Here is a 22202-nt window from a genome sequence, read left to right on the forward strand (position 1 = left end):
ATTATGATGATAGTATATATCTGATAGTATATATCTGTATCATGAATCAATTTAAGTGGACCCCAACTTAAACAAGTTGAAAAGCGTATAGCTGTACCATTTACCAATTGTGCGGAATATGTACTTCACTGTGCAACCTACGAATAAAAGTCTCAATCAATCAATCAATTATTAACTTGTGTGAGGACTGTATTATGCTGATAGTATATATTTGTACCATTAATTGATTAATTCAAGTTGAAAAACGTATTCGGGTGTTACCATTTAGTGGTCAATTGTACGGAATATGTACTGTTGTGCAATCTACTAATAAAAGTTTCAATCAATCAAAGAGTGTAGTTTCACTGGCAGCCTGTAGAGGCAGCATTTATTTAACAGCACCCTGCATTAATCTACAATCGAAGAAGAAGAAAAAGAAGCCGGAAGTTAGTTCCGCTCCCAACAATCGATCCTGGCGTGTGTTGCCGCCTCGAGAAATCCCATTTGAGCTCGTTGACGACAACGATACGCGGTCAGTTGTCCTCCTGCGTCATGTCCAGCTTCCAGCGTCTCAAAGTGACCGTTAACGAGCGGCTGAGCGCGGCCGCGGAAGAGATATTTGAGGCGGTTAGAGGCACCATTGTTGGTCTGCACGAAGAGCTGGTGCGCTCCAAACGGGAGATTGACCGACTGCAGAAGCTCAACAAAATCCCCACCGACCCCGACAAAAAATCTGCAGGTTCGTTTTTATCTGCTTTTTTTCCCCCCACGTCTGACACCAAACACCCGCCATCTTTAACCGTTTTTTACGCTGCCGCTAGGGGCGACATTGAGTCAGGATAGGGTAGTCATAATTTGGAGTCGTAATCCGTATATCATCTATAACTAAATATTAAAATATAACAGAGCACGAAGAAGTGTATTGGTTATGTTTACATTTGGAATTAAGGCACTCTGCAGTGCGCTGTCAGTACCCGGATGTCGCATTCAAGATGGCCATATTGACAGCGAGTGCGCAGTGACGGGCTTTACCGCCCTCAATAGTCGCCATCTTGGGTAGGTACCGGAAAAGGAGGGACCAACTTCCAACAATGGCGACTGTAGCGGTGTCTCTAGAATAAGAGGGTAAATATTTCCACTAAGTGTTCCAGTACATTTTGTACACGGTATACGTATTAAAGTGTACTGACTGAAGTATTCAATTCCACCCACACAATTATTTCTAAACATTGTTGCGCGCTTATTAATGTGTCCGTAGAGGTTGTCGGCTGACCACTGAGTTAATAAGAACAATTAATGGGGGACGGACCTGATATTAATCCATTAAACACGCTAAAATTGAAAGTTGTGTCAAAAAAACCTTCTTGAAATTGTTCCTTTCTTGTTCTTTGATACTTCTATTAATATTAATACGGTAATTAAATAATCTTTTTGAGGGTTTTAACATACTGGAAAACATAGCAAATCTTGCAACTTTATGAATATCGGTGGAAAAATTGCACGTACAACACAATTGAAATGCACAAAAGTCATGAAAGACCATGACTAAGATTCACAGGTAGTCAGCCATTTTGGTTTGCAGGCACCATTTTTGGGACTATCTAATTTTTCTTCAGTTTCCCGTGTAATGTTCAAACGGGAGTAGTTTAATTCAATCTGTTGAATATGTTAGTAAGGGTATAAAATGAAAGCTGCTTTTTGTCACAGTTAAGCGGATTTAGGGCTCGGTGTTACGGCGGAAAACTGTATCACGATGTAAGCGTTTTGTATCGGTCGATATCGGTAAGTATTGATATTTTTATGACCTATCAAAATAGGATCAGGAGAAAAATATAATAAATATAAACAGTTTTCTTTCAAAAGTAACCTGATATATAATCCCCTCAGCTATCAAGGCGGAAAGGAAATGTCAACACCAGCATGGAAATCACTCAATCAATGTAAACTAAATGGTAAAATCACATTGAACACTTAACCAGGTGCAAAAATAAGGACTATGTAAGAAATGCTTGTTAGAGTGTAACAAAATAGTGAAACGTGTGAACATGTAAACAGAGAAACCTGAGAATAACTATTTCCTGCATGTTTAGTGCCAGTAACATTTAACTGTGTGAAGTGTGAAGTGAATTACATTTATATAGCGCTTTTTTCTCAAGTGACTCAAAGCGCTTTACATTGTGAAACCCAATATCTAAGTTACATTTAAACCAGTGTGGGTGGCACTGGGAGCAGGTGGGTAAAGTGTCTTGCCCAAGGACACGACGGCAGTGACTAGGATGGCGGAAGCGGGGATCGAACCTGCAACCCTCAAGTTGCTGGCACGGCCGCTCTACCAACCGAGCTATACCGCCCTTTTAATTTGGTCAGTTATTCTGATTCAAGTACGGAAATTAATGTTTGTTTTGCAGTAATTATTTAAATATTATTACACCAAAATACTATGGTTTTATTTTCTATATTTTGTAAATTATTTTATTTATATTGTCCTGTGCTTAGGTTCCTACCTGTTGTTTCTGTATACCCGAATAGGGAACGGACAAGGGTTGAAAAGTAAAAGAAATGGTCCCTTTTAAAAAATAATAATAATAATAATTAAATCCAAAAAACTGCCATACTGTCGAGGTGACTTCCTCTTTTATTTGCAATTTCTTCATAAATTACTTTCCCTTTTCACTCAATGCAAAGAAACAAACGGCAGACAACAAGACGGACAACCAAACTTAATACTGGTAATATTAATGTCTCACCCCCACTGATCAATGATCACTTCCCGCGTTGCTCACTTACCAGAAAGCATGAGCCTTTGTTTATACAACCATCCTTGCTTTGTAACCTTTTTCTTCCGGCCAAAAAAAATATATGTATCAAACTTTTTTTTTATTGATTGCGTGGCTATGGCGATCTATACTGATATTGTTTTATTGACCCAGTCATAGGTAGATGGTTAGAGAGCACTGGTGTTTGATCATTGTGACCCACTGTCGTCCTAGTTCAAACCTTTAGGATACGCGCATGCAGAAAGAACGCAAGGATTGATGTATAGTCTTGCTAACCTCTTTAATCTCTTCATGGCGGCCATTTTATCCATTTTGTTGATCATTTGGTACGCAAAGATCTCCTGTGGGTGAGCATTTGGAAGAACGCCAACATTTCATTGTTTATGCATACGTGTTTATGAAGTTTTAATTGTGACAAAATAGACAATCTGTTCGGTTAAACCATCAACAAAAGCTAGCCTGTGATGTAACTTTGAGCAAGTTGCAAACAGCCCCTTTAAATCGCTGCGTATAATAAAATTGTGTATCGTATTTTCAAGACTTTAGAGTGCAACAGTATGTAGTCCGCACCCACAAAATTTTTGAAGAAAAAATTATTTTTCCATGTATAAGCCACAGGTATATATATATATATATATATGTTGTGAAATGAGTTATTTACACAGAAAAACTTTGTAAATGTTTATTTACATACCTTAATTGTTTCCAAACGGTGTCTCTAACACTACAGCGAAACGGCTGATCAAACAAAACAGAAGTCATCGTCATGGACCAACGAGCTGCGAAAGCTAGCTCTCCAATCAGCTAAACAGACTCAATAACTCCATGGTGACGTTTTGGTTAAATTTATGAAAGTGAAACAATACAAAAAGAATGCCATTGTAAGTCAATAATACTAACACAGACACTTGTAAACGTGTTAGCATATTAGGTCATTCTAACAACGCTAGCTTGATTACATTACAATAGCATGTACAAATATGCATGAAAACACTCCTACAGACATCACACATGGGACGGTTTACTAAATATGAATTGTTTTAGTTATATTGTGAAACTTACAAACATTGCCTTAAGTGATGGTGAATGAAAAATCCATACAAGTAGAAACGCTGTGGACATCTAGATAACAGACTGTCACCTGTACTTCCGTTTGAAAGCTTAGTCTAAAAGGGCAATGCAGCACTGCAACACATACAGGGAGCGAACTCGTCCAAAAGATGGCGCCATAGCACAAACAATAACACACCTATTCAGTCAGTTTGCATTATGATTTCAGGGCGTTCAATCGTTCGCAACTGGGCTGCTTGGATTATCTTGTAAGACGTTTGGCCGCTCATCCGAGTAGGCTTCATCAGTTCGTGCTCATAAACTTCGATTGGTCAGATCTAGTCCAAACGGTTGGTGCCAAAACCCCAAATATCCATCCATCCCTTTTCTACCGCTTGCTCTGCTATAAATATTTGGGGTTTTGGCACCAACCGTTTGGACTAGATCTGACCAAGCTAAGTCTTTGAGCATGAGCTGATGAAGCCTACTCGGATGAGTGGCGAAATGTCTTCCAAGACAAACCAAGCAGTCTAGTTGCGAACGATTGAACGACCTGGATGAATGAGAACCTTCATAGGTATATTTGCATTATGGTCGTAAGCGAAGAAAAATCCATAAACTAGCCGCACCGTTTTATCAACCGTAGGAAAACAGTTGTGGCTTATAGTCTGGAATTTACAGTAATTGTGACATACTCATGCGTGATGATATTGTTATGAATTTTCTGTATTTCGTCTTCAAGATCAACCAGAGCTGGCTCTTTCCGTCTGGAATGAAGACTTCCAACCCGGCAATCAGCCACAGGAAGAGGCGGAGCAATCCGAGGAGGAATGGATAGCGCCTTTGGGCAACGAGATCACAGCGGGCGCCGAGTTCGACAGCAAAGTTGGCGTCATGGCGCCTTTCTCTGAATTTCCAAGCACCAAAGAAAAGAGTCCCCAGCAGAGCAGCTCACAGGAGCAGATGGCGGCGGCGGCGTGCGGGGATGAGGCCTCCTTCAGCGCCGCAGCCATCGACAGCGAAGAGGAGTGGAAAGGCGATGAGAGCGTTCCCAGCGACGACAGCGGGGACGAGTGGAAGAAGAGCAAAAAATCCCAGTTCAAAGTCAGAGAGAAAAAGTCGGCCATCAGCTGCAAGGTCTGCGGCAAGGGCTTCCACGCCATGATCTCGCTGGCCAATCACAGCGAGGCTCACGCCAAAGACATGTGCGGCGTCTGCGGCAAACGCTTCGAGTCCGATGCAGACTTCACCATCCACGTCAAGACGCACATGAGAGGCAGCGTGTGCGGCGTCTGCGGCAAAGGCTTCGGCACGACCAAGGCGCTGGAGACGCACATGCGGGTGCATACGGGCGAGAAGCCCTTCAAGTGCAGCGAGTGCCACAAAGCCTTCAACTGCCAGCACAACATGCGGCGGCACATGCGCACGCACACCGGCGAGAAGCCGTACGCCTGCGACGTGTGCGGCCAGCACTTCAACGACCACTCCACCAGGAAGCGCCACATGATGATCCACGAGTGCGAAGCTATGGAGATCACAACGTCCACGTCGCCCAGTCAGCAGACGGGCAGGGTCATATGTGCGGTGTGCGGCAAGATGTTCAACTCCCTCACCACCCTGGTCAACCACGGCAACAGTCACCCCACCGACTGCGGCGTGTGCGGCCTTCACATGGACTCCCAGGACGACTTGACGCTCCACCGCAAGTCCCACTGCGACGGCAAGGAATGCGCCATGTGCGGCAAGTGTTTCGACAGCTGCAAAGAGCTGGAGGTGCACATCCGCGTCCACACGGGCGAGAAGCCCTTCCTGTGCAGCCACTGCGGCAAGGCCTTCAACTACCAACAGAACATGAAGCGACACATGCGCACGCACACTGGAGAGAAGCCGTACGCCTGCTCCGTGTGCGGCAAGAGGTTCAACGACTACTCGGCCCGGAAGCGCCACCTGCAGATGCACGAGAACAAGAAGAACGCGGGAGAGAACGATGCCCAGGGCGCCGCGGGCACCATGCCGAAACCCAAGCGGCGAGAGATTTGTGTGGTGTGCGGTAAGATGTTCCACTCCATCATCTCCCTGGTGAACCACGCCAACAGTCACACCACGGACTGCGGCGTGTGCGGTGCGCGCATGGAGTGCCAGAGCGACCTGATGGTCCACCTGAAAACCCACCGGAACGGCAAAGTGTGCCACGAGTGCGGCAAGTGCTTCGACAGCCGCCGAGACCTGGAGACGCACATGCGGGTGCACACGGGCGAGAAGCCCTTCTCGTGCGCCGTGTGCAACAAGGCCTTCAACTGCCTGCACAACATGAACCGCCACGAGCGCACGCACACGGGAGAGAAGCCCTATGCCTGCTCCGTGTGCGGCCGCTGCTTCGCCGACCGCTCCGGGCTCAAGAAGCACAGCACCGTGCACACGGGCGAGAAGGCGCACAGCTGCGAGGTCTGCGGGAAGAGCTTCTTCCGGAAGGCCTACGTGAGACTTCACATGAAGACACACGGCTTGCAACCTAAGCCTCCCGTTCCTGAGTCTTTCGGGGCTTAGATCAGGTCTAAACTTTTTCTCCTTAGGGCTGCACAAGTAAAATAAGATTTGTACATAACAGCGCTCCAATGTTTATGCTAAACTTTACCAACATCCTAGCTTTGTGTTACAGCTAACAAAGCAAACGCTGTAGACTATTCTTCTTTTTTCTAACTGCCCCAATTTCTTGTTCCATTTTTAAATACGTTACGTGTGAAACTTATGCCTGGTTTTTGCTCTTTTTTGAAGTGAAGACATTAGTCCGGTCATAGCGTATGCTAACAGCGTATGCTAATGTGTTGACATGTTGGTTTTGAATGTTAAGAAGTCAATGCTAGCAAAAATAATTAGGGATGTCCAAAAAAAATCTTATTTTTGATTGACTCACAATTTAAAAATTTTGATTTTTAATTTATAATTGTTTTAATCTGTCCTGTCCAGCCACTAATGCCAATCATATAGTTGATGTAGATGTCCACATCTGTTGTACACATTTACTTTGCAAAAGAAGTGTTGGACACTTTCATTGTTGCCTTATTTTATTTGAGTAAATGTTTGGATGACATTTTATTAAACAAAACCAGTTTTCTTCCAAGTAATACAAACATTTATCAGCACTGTTTGTCTTTTTTTATGGAGGATGTCGTTAATCATAGATGAGGCACCCAATGTTGTTAAAAGTATTGATTTTGAATTAGGAATCGGTTTATTGAATGGGTTTGATTGATTGAAACTTGTATTAGTAGATTGCACAGTACAGTACATATTCCGTACTATTGACCACTAAATGGTAACACTCGAATAAGTTTTTCAACTTGTTTAAGTCGGGGTCCATGTTAATCAATTCATGGTAGGCACCCCCAAGAATCTAATTGTGTGGTGCACAGAGATACACAGCCTTAATTATGTTAACTCTACCAATGTGTCGTTTTTTTTCTCCGTTTGAACACAATTGTGTATCTTAAATTATTCCACGTGACGTCATGTTAATTGATGAACCCGAATTTTAGTCGTCTATAAAAGTTGATGGTTAGATCCATTCTCAAACACACATAATCCCATGGGGTCACAATATATCCATTATATCTAATTAGACTATAAAAACAAAGCTGTCTCAATTTGGTAGTGACTAATTTCTGGAAGTTTCTCGCGTTCTTTTTTCATGGGGGCGGGTGCGTGTAGGAGCACGTGACCTGCTTCACGGATTTTAGTGTCATTTGTTTATATTATCTTAGTTTTAGTGGCCAGGTGTCTTACTTGAGAAAACGTTTATAAATTCAGATTAATTCAAGTTGGATGTTTTCCACGTTGTTCATGTCTCCGTCACGTGACCTGCTATATCATACTCAGGCATACTTGCCAACCTTGAGACCTCCAATATCGGGAGGTGGGGGGGGGCGTTGTTATTTACAGCTAGAATTCACCAACAACCATTTCATATATATATATATATGTATGAAATACTTGACTTTCAGTGAATTCTAGCTATATATATATTTTATGTACATAAAAGAAATACTTGAATTTCAGTGTTCCGGTGGCTATCAATTAGATGGCAGTATTGTCCTGTTTAACTTCTCCGTTCATGATGAGTATATCATTTCGGCCACTGTGTTCAATGGAGAAGTCTGTTCTACATATTTACAGGCAACATACACCTTCCCCTTCGAACTGTCCTGGATGAACTGAAATTATTGTTTCTATTCGTTTGAATTCGTTAGGCAAGCTGTTTATATTGTGGGAAAGCGGACGTGAGAACAGGCTGTCCCCACTCAGTCTCAGATCCGGCTGAATACCGGGAGTTTGTCGGGAGAAAATCTCTGCCGGGAGGTTGTCGGGAGAGGCGCGGGATTCTCCCGCTAAACACGGGAGGGTTGGCAAGTATGTACTCAGGAAACTTTTCTTCTTTACGTATTGCTGGGAGTGTAATGGCTCCATTTGTCCACTAGATGGAGCTGCATTGCAATGACTGACAAGGTGTGAATCAATCAATCAATGTTTATTTATATAGCCCTAAATCACAAGTGTCTCAAAGGGCTGTACAAGCCACAACGACATCCTCGGTACAGAGCCCACATACGGGCAAGGAAAACTCACCCCAGTGGGACGTCAATGTGAATGACTGAGAAACCTTGGAGAGGACCGCATATGTGGGTAACCCCCCCCCCCCCCTCTATGGGAGACCGAAAGCAATAGATGTCGAGTGGGTCTGACATAATATTGTGAAAGTCCAACACATCAGCAAAAGTCCAGTCCATAGTGGGGCCAGCAGGAACCATCCCGAGTGGAGACGGGTCAGCAGCGTAGAGATGTCCCCATCTGATGGACAGGCTAGCGGTCCAACCCGGGTTGGGAGCAGAGTAGAAAAGAAAAGAAAAGAAACGGCAGATCAACTGGTCTAAAAAGGGAGTCTATTTAAAGGCTAGAGTATACAAATGAGTTTTAAGATGAGACTTAAATGCTTCTACTGAGGTAGCATCTCTAACTTTTACCGGGAGGGCATTCCATAGTATTGGAGCCCGAATAGAAAACGCTCCATAGCCTGCAGACTTTTTTGGGGCTCTGGGAATCACTAATAAGCCGGAGTTCTTTGAACGCAGATTTCTTGCCGGGACATATGGTACAATACAATCGGCAAGATAGGCAGGAGCTTGACCGTGTAGTATTTTATACGTAAGTAGTAAAACCTTAAAGTCGCATCTTAAGTGCACAGGAAGCCAGTGCAAGTGAGCCAGTATAGGCGTAATATGATCAAACTTTCTTGTTTTTGTCAAAAGTCTAGCAGCCGCATTTTGTACCATCTGTAATCTTTTAATGCTAGACATAGGGAGGCCCGAAAATAAAACGTTACAGTAATCGAGACGAGATGTAACGAACGCATGGATAATGATCTCAGCATCGCTTGTGGACAAAATGGAACGAATTTTAGCGATATTACGGAGATGAAAGAAGGCCGTTTTAGTAACACTCTTAATGTGTGACTCAAACGAGAGAGTTGGGTCGAAGATAATACCCAGATTCTTTACCGAGTCGCCTTGTTTAATTGTTTGGTTGTCAAATGTTAAGGTGTTATTATTAAATAGATGTCGGTGTTGAGCAGGACCGATAATCAGCATTTCCGTTTTCTTAGCGTTGAGTTGCAAAAAGTTAGCGGACATCCATTGTTTAATTTCATTAAGACACGCCTCCAGCTGACTACAATCCGGCGTGTTGGTCAGCTTTAGGGGCATGTAGAGTTGGGTGTCATCAGCATAACAGTGAAAGCTAACACCGTATTTGCGTATGATGTCACCTAGCGGCAGCATGTAAATGCTAAAGAGTGCAGGGCCAAGAACCGAACCCTGGGGAACTCCGCAAGTTACCTTAACATAGTCCGAGTTCACATTGTTATGGGAGACACACTGCATCCTGTCAGTAAGATAAGAGTTAAACCAAGACAAGGCTAAGTCTGTCATCCCAATACGCGTTTTGATACGCTCTAATAAAATATTATGATCAACAGTATCGAAAGCGGCGCTAAGATCAAGAAGCAGCAACATAGATGAAGCATCAGAATCCATCGTTAGCAATAGATCATTAGTCATTTTTGCGCGGGCTGTCTCCGTAGAGTGATTTGCCCTGAAACCGGACTGAAAAGGTTCACAGAGATTGTTAGACGCTAAGTGTTCATTTAGCTGCTGTGCTACAATTTTTTCGAGATAAACGGAAGGTGGGACACCGACCGGTAGTTTACCAGGAGATCAGGATCGAGGTTAGGTCTTTTGAGTAGAGGATGAATAACCGCTTTTTTGAATGCTAGGGGAACAGTGCCAGAGGAAAGTGATAAGTTTATAATATTTAACACTGATGGACCTAATAATACAAAAAGCTCCTTGATACGTTTCCCAGGAATTGGGTCAAGTAAACATGTTGTTTGTTTTGTCCCATTTACACATTTTGACTATTCCTCCAATGTTATTTCATCAAAGAGAGAGAAACTATTTTGGAGGGCGGTATCCGTCGTATATACAGTCGTATTTGTGTTAATAGAACCCAGTTGTAGCTGAGATGCATTGTCTTTAATCTATTTTCTAATGACTTCAATTTTCTTATTAAAGAAATTCATAAAGTCATCTGCTGAGTGGGTGGAGCTACTGGGAGGAGTCCCTTGTTGGGTTAGCGATGCTACTGTACTAAACAGAAATTTAGGATCATTTTTGTTGAGGTGGATGAGATTTGAGTAATATTTAGCTTTAGCTGAGGTAAGCATGCGTTTATAAGTTATTAAACTATCACACCATGCTTGATGGAAAACCTCAAGTTTAGTCGCACGCCATTTGCGTTCCAGCTTTCTACATGATAATTTCTGGGCTTTAGTTTCTTCTGTAAACCATAGGGTACGCCTTTTAGGGGCCCTTTTTAGCTTTAGCGGTGCTACACTATCAATGGTGTCGCGCAGGGCGTCATTAAAGTTGTTAGTGAGGTTATCAATAGAGCCCACATAATTTGGGAATGGTGCCATTACCGAAGGCAGTAGGTCACTAAGAGTCATCGTTGTGGCAGCATTAATGTTGCGGCTGCTATAGTAGTTATTATTATTATTAGTTTGTTGACAATGAGTCAGAACTTCGAATTTTATAAGGTAATGATCGGACATTACTTTAGTGTATGGGAGTATCGTAACTTTAGAGGTGGTGACACCCCTGACAAGCACTAGATCTATCATATTACCGTTGCGATGCGTGGGTTCATTTATTATTTGTGTAAGACCACAGCTATCAATTATAGTCTGGAGCGCCACGCATGGAGGGTCCGATGGGGTATTCATATGGATATTAAAGTCCCCCATTATGATTATATTGTCGGCGTGCGTCACTAGATCAGCAACAAACTCTGAGAATTCACTGATGAAGTCCGAATAGGGCCCAGGGGGGCGGTAGATAACAGCCAGGTGGAGAGGCAGCGGTGTGACAAACCTCAGAGTGAGCACCTCAAACGAGTTATATTTATTATTTAGGTTAGGTGTAAGATTATAGTTTTCATTGTATATTAGTGCGACACCCCCTCCCCTTTTAAGAGGTCGGGCAACATGTGTATTGGTATAGTTAGGAGGAGATGCCTCATTTAGCGCAAAAAAATCGTCTGGTTTGAGCCAGGTCTCGGCGAGACCAACGACGTCAAGTTTGTTGTCTCTAATGACTTCATTAACTAATAACGTTTTGGAAGATAATGATCTTATGTTTAAAAAGCCCATATTATAGGTAGTGGGCTGTTTTGAGGATTGTTTGTTGAAATTATCCGAAGTAGCAATATTAATAATGTTGCGTTTATTATGCGTAGTGCACTTTAAATAGTTTCGACCATATCTAGGAATTGATACGACGGGGATATTCAGATTGTTTGCTTGATGTTGCGATAAACTGAACGCATCATAGTTAGCTACCTCAGTACAATGTATGTCTGCCTCTGAGACGGTCACAGAAGAAAAAACATTATGTGAGTTGTGTTTTATTCTAAGAGAATTGCTATGTGTGCAGGGATTATCCAGCCTGACGCCGGCTAGTTTAAATGGCTTCTTACCCGGAGACTCCACGCTTCTTTGGTTAGCTTTTCTCTTTGTTGTTAGAGGGGCTTCACTAAGTTATGACGAAAGAAGGTTCCGAACGTTAGACTGCTTGTGGGGGGGCCCACAATGCATTGCGAGAATCCACACCTTCACGCTAACCCCACGTGTGGTGGGCGGGGCTACTTTCAGGAGCTGTCAACTGTCAATCACTGTAAATTCATCCAATGAGAAGACCCTGGGGAGTGTGGGGGGCATAGTGTTGCTGACGTCATCCGTCTGGTGTGGACTTACGCCGGCGGTTCTCTCCTCTTTTTACGCCCCTGCCAAAAAAGCCTGCCCAACATCCCGCCCCCCCTGCCCCCCCCTCCTCCGTCCCCGGCAGCTGCTCGGTGGACGGCGTGCAGCAGCCGCAGGGAGGACGCCATGAGCGCTCCGGCGTGTTCCCGCAGGCTGGCGCGTCGCTCCAAGGCTGCGGTGGTCGTTGCCGCGCTGGCCGTGCTGCTCATCCAGACTCTGCTGGTGTGGAACTTCAGCAGCTTGGACGCCTCATCTGGCGGGGACCATGGAGGAAGCCGCGAGAAGCGAGCCGCCGCGGGGGCGGACAAAGCCGACAGACCGCGGCCGAAAAGCGGACTGCAAAGGAAGAGCGACCCGCCGCCGCCGCACGGAAAGGCGGTCGTGAGACACAAGCTGCGAGCGGTAGGTCCATGGTGTGAATGTCCGTGTGCGTGTGTGTGTGTGCGTGCGTGCGTGCGTAGAGATGTTTCCAAGATGCTTGTGCATCTCTCAGCGAGCTCGACCAACGGGGCCGAACTTGGAGCACAATTGAGGCAATTTAAGGTGTCAGAGAACCTGCTGGTTTCTTGTAGAAATGCCGGTTAAAGCAGGCTGCCAGGTGCATACCTCCATAAAAAAAAATCGCCGAGCAACGCCGATCGGAAAACCGAACTGACTTTAACCGAAATTAACTTAATTGGTACAAGTTACTGCGATATTACTAAACACACACTAAAAGTAGTGTTTTTTTTTAAGGTAGTTTGGCAAGGAGCTTGTTCTCCTCACTTAAATGAAAAATATGCATGTGAAATTCTCTTCATGTCTTGTGAAACATGCAAAGTAAAAAAAAAAATGTTGATTTTATATGGATGGGTAAACATATATGCATCCATCCATTTTTTTACCGCTTGTCCCTGTCTAGTTCACGGTGGTGGATGGAGCCCTTTTCCAGCTGCATTCGGCAGGAAGGCAGGGTACGCCCTAGACAAGTCGCCATAAATGTAAATATATACATATATATTTTATAATAATAGTGCAAGCGTTGTGTTATAAGTGACAAAGTATACTATTATTAGTTATTACAGGGTGTCCAAAGTGTGGCCCTGGGGCCTTTCGCGGCCTGCAGTTGAGTTGTAAAAATGGAAAGGGGGGAGGGAGAAGACACGATGTAATGGGGAAAAAAGTAACATTTTACAATAATAACTACAGTTCGTCACTTGTAAAAATGACAAACATTTTTGTCTTTAAATACATAAAATGCCTATTTTTTTCCATTATTTTTACCAAAAATACTGCATACTTTGACTTTTCAGTGTGTGGCCCTTGTTGCACCCCTGACTTATTAAAATCCACATTTCAGCTATTCTTATTACATTACATATTTTTGCTTATTTTTCTGACATTTTCTTATTGTTTAGTTTTTTTCTGACAATATTCTGCAGGCCAACAAAACTCGAGCAAATTATTAAATTAAATTATAAAATTTTGATAGTTTCTGTCCGAATGCAACATTTCATGAAAGTGCCAAAGAATAAAAGCAGTTAAGTCTTTATGGAAAAACGTGTGTGTGTGTGTGTGTGTGTGTGTGTGTGTGTGTGTGTGTGTGTGTGTGTGTGTGTGTGTGTGTGTGTGTGTGTGTGTGTGTGTGTGCGCGTGTGTGCAGTAGTAGTTATAGTGTATGTTGAGGAAACCCGCCATGTGGGCTGTCATCCATTTTTACATCCTTTCATTATACTTTCTACCCTGTCATCTTCTCTTTCTGTGTGTGTGTGTGTGTGTGTGTGTGTGTGTGTGTGTGTGTGTGTGTGTGTGTGTGTGTGTGTGTGTGTGTGTGTGTGTGTGTGTGTGTGTGTGTGTGTGTGTGTGTGTGTGTGTGTGTGTGTGTGTGTGCGCGTGCGTGTGTACCTGGCAGCCGTCCAATAGGAAGAGCGTTTATCGTGGAAGAGATTGAGTGGCATAAACTATTTAAAGAGTTGAAGTCAGCGATGAGTAAATCTCCCATGATGCTTTGCTACAGTGACATCTAGATACAACGTCATGTTGTATTCGTGACTTTTCTTTCGTGGTCGACGACGACAAAGCTGGCTGTAAAAGTTAGCGTCCATCATTGAGAAAACGTCCAACTTTTAAGAAAAGGAGTACGTCCTCGTGGTGTCACCTGACAATGGCGTGATGACGCTCTGCTGCCCCCGCTGGTTGGAGGCCAACACTAACACCTGGAACTTTCCCTGCTGCACACAAAGAGTACATTCAAGGAATTTTGGCCGGAATATAAAAAAAAAAATTCACAGCCACATGGATGGTGCCAAGCTAGCACACGCACGCACACGCACAAAAATAGCTTTTCCATTAAGACTTAACTGCTTTTATTATTTGGCACTTTCATGAAATGGTGCGTTCGGACAGAAACTATCAAAGTTTAATTTGATGGACCAATGGTGTATTTGTCTTTATGTCTCAGCAAGGACATTCTTGATGGACCAATGGTGTATTTGTCTTTATGTCTCAAAAAGGACATTCTTGATGGACCAATGGTGTATTTGTCTTTATTTCTCAACAAGGACCTTCTTGATGGACTAATGGTGTATTTGTCTTTGTCTCACCAAGGACAGTCTTGATGGACCAATGGTGTATTTGTCTTTATGTCTCAGCAAGGACATTCTTGATGGACCAATGGTGTATTTGTCTTTATGTCTCACCAAGGACATTCTTGATGGACCAATGGTGTCCTTGTCTTTATGTCTCAGCAAGGACATTCTTGATGGACCAATGGTGTATTTGTCTTTGTCTCACCAAGGACATTCTTGATGGACCAATGGTGTATTTGTCTTTATGTCTCAGCAAGGACATTCTTGATGGACCAATGGTGTCCTTGTCTTTATGTCTCACCAATGACATTCTTGATGGACCAATGGTGTATTTGTCTTTATGTCTCAGCAACGACATTCTTGATGGACCAATGGTGTCCTTATCTTTATGTCTCACCAATGACATTCTTGATGGACCAATGGTGTATTAGTCTTTATGTATCACCAAGGACATTCTTGATGGACCAAAGGTGGCCTTGTCTTTATGTCTCAGCAAGGACCTGCTTGATTGACCAATGGTGTATTTGTCTTTATGTCTCAGCAAGGAACTGCTTGATGAACCTATGGTGTATTTGTCTTTATGTCTCAGCAAGGACTTTCTTGATGGACCGATGGTGTATTTGTCTTTATGTCTCAGCAAGGACATTCTTGATGGACAAATGGCGTATTTGTCTTTATGTCTCAGCAAGGACTTTCTTGATAGACCAATGGTATCCTTGTCTTTATGTCTCAGCAAGGACCTACTTTATGGACCAATGGTGTCCCAGTATTTATGTCTCAAGAAGGACTTGCTTGATTGACCAATGGTGTCCTTGTCTTTATGTCTCAGCAAGGACCTGCTTGATTGACCAATGATGTATTTGTCTTTATGTCTCAGCAAGGACCTGCTTGATGGACCAACGGTGTATTTGTCTTTATGTCTCAGCAAGGACTTTCTTGATGGACCGATGGTGTATTTGTCTTTATGTCTCAGCAAGGACCTTCTTGATGGACCAATGGTGTCCTTGTCTTTATGTCTCAGCAAGGACATTCTTGATGGACCAATGGTGTATTTGTCTTTATGTCTCAGCAAGGACATTCTTGATGGACCAATGGTGTATTTGTCTTTATGTCACAGCAAGGACATTCTTGATGGACCAATGGTGTATTTGTCTTTATATCTCAGCAAGGACCTTCTTGATGGACCAATGGTGTCCTTGTCTTTATGTCTCAGCAAGGACCTTTTTGATGGACCAAAGGTGTATTTGTCTTTGTGTCTCAGCAAGGACTTTCTTGATGGACCAATGTTGTCCTTGTCTTTATGTCTCAACAAGGACCTACTTGATGGACCAATGGTGCCCTAGTATTTATGTCTCAGCAAGGACCTGCTTGATTGACCAAAGGTGTTCTTGTCTTTATGTCTCAGCAAGGACCTGCTTGATTGACCAATGGTGTATTTGTCTTTATGTCTCAGCAAGGACCTGCTCGATGAACCAATTGTGTATTTGTCTTTATGTCTCAGCAAGGACTTTCTTGATGGAACGATGGTGTATTTGTATTTATGTCTCAGCAAGGACCTTCTTGATGGACCAATGGTGTCCTTGTCTTTATGTCTCAGCAAGGACCTTTTTGATGGACCAAAGATGTATTTGTCTTTATGTCTCAGCAAGGACTTTCTTGATGGACCAATGGTGTTCTTGTCTTTATGTCTCAGCAAGGACCTACTTTATGGACCAAAGGTGTCCTAGTATTTATGTCTCAACAAGGACCTGCTTGATTGACCAATGGTGTCCTTGTCTTTATGTCTCAGCAAGGACCTGCTTGATTGACCAATGGTGTATTTGTCTTTATGTCTCAGCAAGGACTTTCTTGATGGACCGATGGTGTATTTGTCTTTATGTCTCAGCAAGGACTTTCTTGATAGACCAATTGTATATTTGTCTTTATGTCTCAGCAAGGACATTCTTTATGGACCAATGGTGTCCTTGTCTGTATGTCTCAGCAAGGACCTACTTGATGGACCAATGGTGTCCTAGTATTTATGTCTCAGCAAGGACCTGCTTGATTGACCAATGGTGTCCTTGTCTTTATGTCTCAGTAAGGACCTGCTTGATTGACCAATGTTGTATTTGTCTTTATGTCTCAGCAAGGACCTGCTTGATGAACCAATGGTGTATTTGTCTTCATGTCTCAGCATGGACTTTCTTGATGGACCGATGGTGTATTTGTCTTTATGTCTCAGCAAGGACCTGCTTGATCAACCAATGGTGTATTTGTCTTTATGTCTCAGCAAGGACTTTCTTGATGGACCGATGGTGTATTTGTCTTTATGTCTCAGCAAGGACCTGCTTGATGAACCAATGGTGTATTTGTCTTCATGTCTCAGCAAGGACCTTCTTGATGGACCAATGGTGTCCTTGTCTTTATGTCTCAGCAAGGACCTACATGATGGACCAATGGTGTCCTAGTATTTATGTCTCAACAAGGACCTGCTTCATTGACCAATGGTGTCCTTGTCTTTATGTCTCAGCAAGGACCTGCTTGATTGACCAACGGTGCATTTGTCTTTATGTCTCGGCAAGGACTTTCTTGATGGACCGATGGTGTATTTGTCTTTATGTCTCAGCAATGACTTATTGATTGATCATTGGTATTCTAGTCTTTATGTCTCAGCAAGGACCTTTTTGATTGACCAATGGTGTCCTTGTCTTTATGTCTCAGCAAGGACCTACTTGATGGACCAATGGTGTCCCAGTATTTATGTCTCAACAAGGACCTGCTTGATTGACCAATGGTGTCCTTGTCTTTATGTCTCAGCAAGGACCTACTTGATGGACCAATGGTGTCCCAGTATTTATGTCTCAACAAGGACCTGCTTGATTGACCAATGGTGTCCTTGTCTTTATGTCTCAACAAGGACCTGCTTGATGAACCAATGGTGTATTTGTCTTTATGTCTCAGCAATAACCCTATTGTGTGATCAGTGATGTGCTTGTCTTTATGTCTCAGCAAGGACCTTATTGACAGTGTAAAGGTTACCCGCCATGAACTTTGACCTGGTGAAGACAAATGTAAATGGGGGCTCAGATAGTAGAGCGGCCGACCAGAAATCTGAGGGTTCACGGTTCGAATCCTAGTCACTGTGTCTGTGTCCTTGAGCAAGGCATACTGTATATAACATATTATGTCAGACCCACTCGACATCCATTGCTTTCGGTCTCCCCTAGAGGGGGGGGTTACCCACATATGCGGTCCTCTCCAAGGTTTCTCATAGTCATTCACATTGACGTCCCACTGGGGTGAGTTTTCCTTGCCCGTATGTGGGCTCTGTACCGAGGATGTCGTTGTGGCTTGTACAGCCCTTTGAGACACTTGTGATTTAGGGCTATATAAATAAACATTGATTGATTGATAACTGCCTTCACATGGAGATGCTTTGTAAGTGTGATGGTGTTAGTAAAAAAAGATGTTTACGTGTCCCGTTTGTCATGTTATTATTAGACCCCCAGTGTTACCCCTCACCATGGTGGATATTTAATAGTATTGTTGATCTTCTGTCTATCCTTCCAGTCAGGGATTTATGTATTTTGTTTCTATCTGCATTTGAGAACGATGCTATCACGTTAGCTCAGTAGCTAAGTGTGTCACCGATGTATTGTCGTGGAGATAAAAGTCACTGTGAATGTCCATTTCGCGTGCTCGACTCTCATTTTCAAGAGGATATAGTATCCGAGGTGGCTTAAAATACAAATCCGTGATCCACAATAGAAAAAGGAGAGAATGTGGAATCTAATGAGCCAGCTTGTACCTAAGTTACGGTCAGAGCGAAAAAAGATAGGTCCTGCACTGCCTCTAGTTCTTCACTCTAACGTTCCTCATCCACGAATCTTTCATCCTCGCTCAAATTAATGGGGTAATCGTCGCTTTGTCACTCCGAATCTCTCTCGCTCCATTGTAAACAACGGGGAATTGTGAGGAATATTACCTCCTGTGACGTCACGCTACTTCCGGTACAGGCAAGGCTTTTTTTATCAGCGAGCAAAAGTTGCGAACTTTATCGTCGATTTTCTCTACTAAATCCTTTCAGCAAAAATATGGCAATATCGCGAAATGATCAAGTATGACACATAGAATGGATCTGCTATTCCCGTTTAAATAAAAAAATTCATTTCAGTAGGCCTTTAAACCATGGACATGTAACTACACGGTTAATAATTCTCAGCCTGGCAAAGCTTAACTATGCTTTTGCTAACGACGCTGAAGCTAACTTAGCAACCTGACCTCACAGAGCTATGATAAAAACATTAGCGCTCCACCTACGCCAGCCAGCCTTCATCTGCTCATCAACATCCGTGCTCACCTGCGTTCCAGCGATCGACGGCGCGACAAAGGACTTCACCCGATCATCCGTGGGGTGGGCGGCTAGCATCGGCTAGGCGTCTGCTATCCAAGTAAGTAGTCCTTGTTGTGTTGCTACAGCCAGCCGCTAATACACCGATCCCACCTACAACATTCTTCTTTGCAGCCTCCATTGTTCATTAAACAAATTGCAAAAGATTCACCAACACAGATGTCCAGAATACTGTGGAATTATGAAATTAAAACAGAGCTTTTTGTATAGGATTCTACGGGCTCCGAATACTTCCCTTGCCCTCGTGACGTCACACGCATACGTCATATCCAAATGAGTTTTTCAACCGGAAGTTTAGCGGGAAATTTAAAATTGCACTTTATAAGTTAACCCGGCCGTATTGGCATGTGTTGCAATGTTAAGATTTCATCATTGATGTATAAACTATCAGACTGCGTGGTCGGTAGTAGTGGGTTTCAGTAGGCCTTTAAACAACACTGCCGTTCGTTTGTGCTACATTTGTGCTGTAAAAATTGTCATTTGTGCCGTTAAGTTTTTAAAATCTATTTGATGATACATTTTTCTGATTGTAGTGACGTTGTAGTTTTTTTATGCTATTAACGTGTTACTTTTTATTACAGCCCCTCCCACCCTGTCAAAACCTCCCAAAACGTGTCCCATTTGTTTGTGCTGCCAACAATTTTTGTCTATTATATTTCTAATGTTATCAACGTTTTTTTTATTAACTTTTTATAGTTTTTTATTATTAACATGTAATTAACGTGTTGTTATTCTTATCTAGCCCCTCCCACCTTGTGAAAATCTCCCACAACTTTGTGCTACGTTTGTGCTGCAAACAATGTTGTCTATTATAGTTTTACTGTTAACATTTTATACTTTTTATATTAACGTTTTATAGTTTTGTTATCAACATGTAATTAATGTGTTATTATTCATAACAGCCCCTCCCACCTTGATAAAATCTCCCCGAATTTGTCCCAATCGTTTGTGCTGCAAAAAATGTTTGTCTAACTATTATACTTTTATTGTTATTAACGTTTTACCGCTTTTATGTCATTAACGTTTTCTAGTTTAACATTATTACCGTGTAATTAATGCGTTATTATTCGTAACAGCCCCTCCCAACTTGATAAAATCTCCCCAAACTTGTCCCAATCGTTTGTGCTGCAAAAAAAACTTGTGTCTAACTATTATACGTTTGTTTTTAACGTTTTATAGTTTTTATGTCATTGACGTTTTATAGTTTTATGTTAACATGTAATTAATGTGTTATTATTCATAACAGCCCCTCCCACCTTGTCAAAATCTTCCTAAACTTGTCCCGATCATTTGTGCTGCAAAAAAACATTTGTCTCACTATTATCTTTTGTTATTATTTGTTTTACAGTTTTTATGTCATTAAAGTTTATAGTTTTACATTATTACCGTGTAATTAAAGTGTTATTATTCATAACAGCTCTTTCCACCTTGTCAAAATCTCCTTAAACGTATTCTATTCGTTTGTGCTGCAAAATGTTTTTGTCTGACTATTATACTTTTATTGTTATTGTTTTGCAGTTTTTATATCATTAACGTTTTATAGTTTTACATTATTACAGTGTTATTAACGTGTTATTATTCATACCAGCCCATCCCACCTTGATAAAATCTCCCCAAACTTGTCCCAATCGTTTGTGCTGCAAAAAACTTTTGTCTATTATACTTTTATTGTTATTAACGTTTGTATTATTAATTAACGTGTTATTATTATAAGCAGCCCCTCCCACCTTGTCAAAATCTCCCCAAACTTATTCCAGTCGTTTGTGCTGCAAAATGTTTTTGTCTGACTGTTATACTTTTATTGTTATAATTTTAAAGTTTTATATTATTAACATTATATAGTCTTATGTTATTAACGTGTAGTTAACGTGTTATTATTATAACCAGCCTCTCCTACCTTGTCAAAAACACCCCAAAATTGTCCTATTTCTTTGTGCTACGTTTGTGCTGCAACATTTCTTTTTGTGTAACTATAATAGTTTTTATGTTAACATTTTATAGTTTAACATTATTACCATGTAATTAATGTGTTATTATTATAACAGCCCCTCCCACCTTGATAAAATCTCCCCAAACGTGTCGCAATGTTTTGTGCTGCAAAAAAGTTTTGTCTAACTATTATACTTTTAATGTTATTGACGTTTTACAGTTTTATGTCATTAACGTTTTTATTATTAAGTAATGTGTTATTATTCATAACAAGCCTCTCCCACCTTGTCAAAATCTCCCCAAACTTATTCCAGTCGTTTGTGCTGCAAAATGTTTTTGTCTGACTGTTATACTTTTATTGTTATTAACGTTTTACAGTTTTATATTATTAACGTTATATAGTTTTATGTTATTAACATGTAATTAACGTGTTATTAATAAACCAGCCTCTCCCACCTTGTCAAAATACCCCAAACTTTCTTTGTGTAACTATAATAGTTTTTTTTGTTAACGTTTTATAGTTTTTACGGTATTATTCATAACCGGCCCCCAACCTTGTCAAAACCTCCACAAATTTGCTTCAATCTTTTGTGCTGCAAAAATGTCTTTTTTTATGTTATAGGGCTCTGATAACATAAAAAACTATAATATTTAGATAAAATATTTTTTGCAACACAAATTATTATTATGTATTTGCAGTAATAGTGGGACATTAAACGCATACATCTGTGTTACGGAATGAATCCTGCCATCCTGCCCGCGTCTTCCCGCGTCTGCATCTGTGATGGCGCCCCCGCAGGACACAGGGGGTACTGTGGCCTTTCAGTTGAGAGCGGACGCCGTAGCAACGGGCCCTCGTCTGGATGGCGGGGTGGGGGGGGGGGGGGGGGGGTCCTGAGAGCTCTGCTGGGAAAGAATGATGTCCTGGTAGGTGAGCGCCATGCTTCCCCAGGGTCTGGTTTCCGTGGAAACATGTGGCATACACGAGCTTGTCTAGTCATGCCCTTCATCACCTACTCTTTACAACCTCACCTTGTTGTCATGGCGCCACCTGCAGGCTGTGTTCATTATGTTGCCAAAGACAAATATCATGGCAAATAATACATTTGTTTGTGCTAAAAAAAAAAAAGTATATGATAGTT

The 22202-nt window shown here is 42.1% G+C and overlaps 2 protein-coding genes across 4 annotated transcripts in view; both read left to right on the plus strand.

Annotated features, from left to right (window-relative positions):
* The first annotated feature begins 388 nt into the window (after positions 1-388).
* Positions 389-6949, plus strand: LOC133652043 (gastrula zinc finger protein XlCGF26.1-like). 2 transcript variants are annotated; one of them, XM_062050366.1, is made up of 2 exons: positions 389-718; positions 4549-6949. In XM_062050366.1, the coding sequence occupies exons 1-2, from the start codon at positions 532-534 to the stop codon at positions 6351-6353; spliced, it is 1992 nt and encodes a 663-aa protein (XP_061906350.1). In that variant the 5' UTR covers positions 389-531; the 3' UTR covers positions 6354-6949. The 2 variants fall into 2 exon arrangements, with proteins under 2 accessions (XP_061906350.1, XP_061906351.1); XM_062050367.1 differs by lacking the exon at positions 389-718 and adding an exon at positions 963-1104.
* A 5311-nt stretch (positions 6950-12260) lies between these two features.
* The window catches only part of LOC133652044 (xylosyltransferase 1-like), a 34355-nt gene continuing 24413 nt past the window's right edge, over positions 12261-22202 (plus strand). The window contains exon 1 of one of the 2 annotated variants that reach the window (XM_062050369.1): positions 12261-12576. In XM_062050369.1, the coding sequence (XP_061906353.1) occupies positions 12301-12576 (276 nt within the window). In that variant the 5' untranslated portion in view covers positions 12261-12300. The remainder of the gene's footprint in view (positions 12577-22202) is intronic. The other variant, XM_062050368.1, reaches the window with a different exon arrangement.

Source organism: Entelurus aequoreus, linkage group LG06 (genome assembly GCF_033978785.1).
Source record: "Entelurus aequoreus isolate RoL-2023_Sb linkage group LG06, RoL_Eaeq_v1.1, whole genome shotgun sequence".
NCBI classification, from domain to species: domain Eukaryota; kingdom Metazoa; phylum Chordata; class Actinopteri; order Syngnathiformes; family Syngnathidae; genus Entelurus; species Entelurus aequoreus.

Coding starts and splice junctions, on each gene's coding strand:
- LOC133652043 (XM_062050366.1), top strand. CDS start 532: ATGTCCAGCTTCCAGCGTCTCAAAGTGACCGTTAACGAGCGGCTGAGC. Junction 719..4,548: donor CCCCGACAAAAAATCTGCAG/GTTCGTTTTTAT, acceptor TTCGTCTTCAAG/ATCAACCAGAGCTGGCTCTT.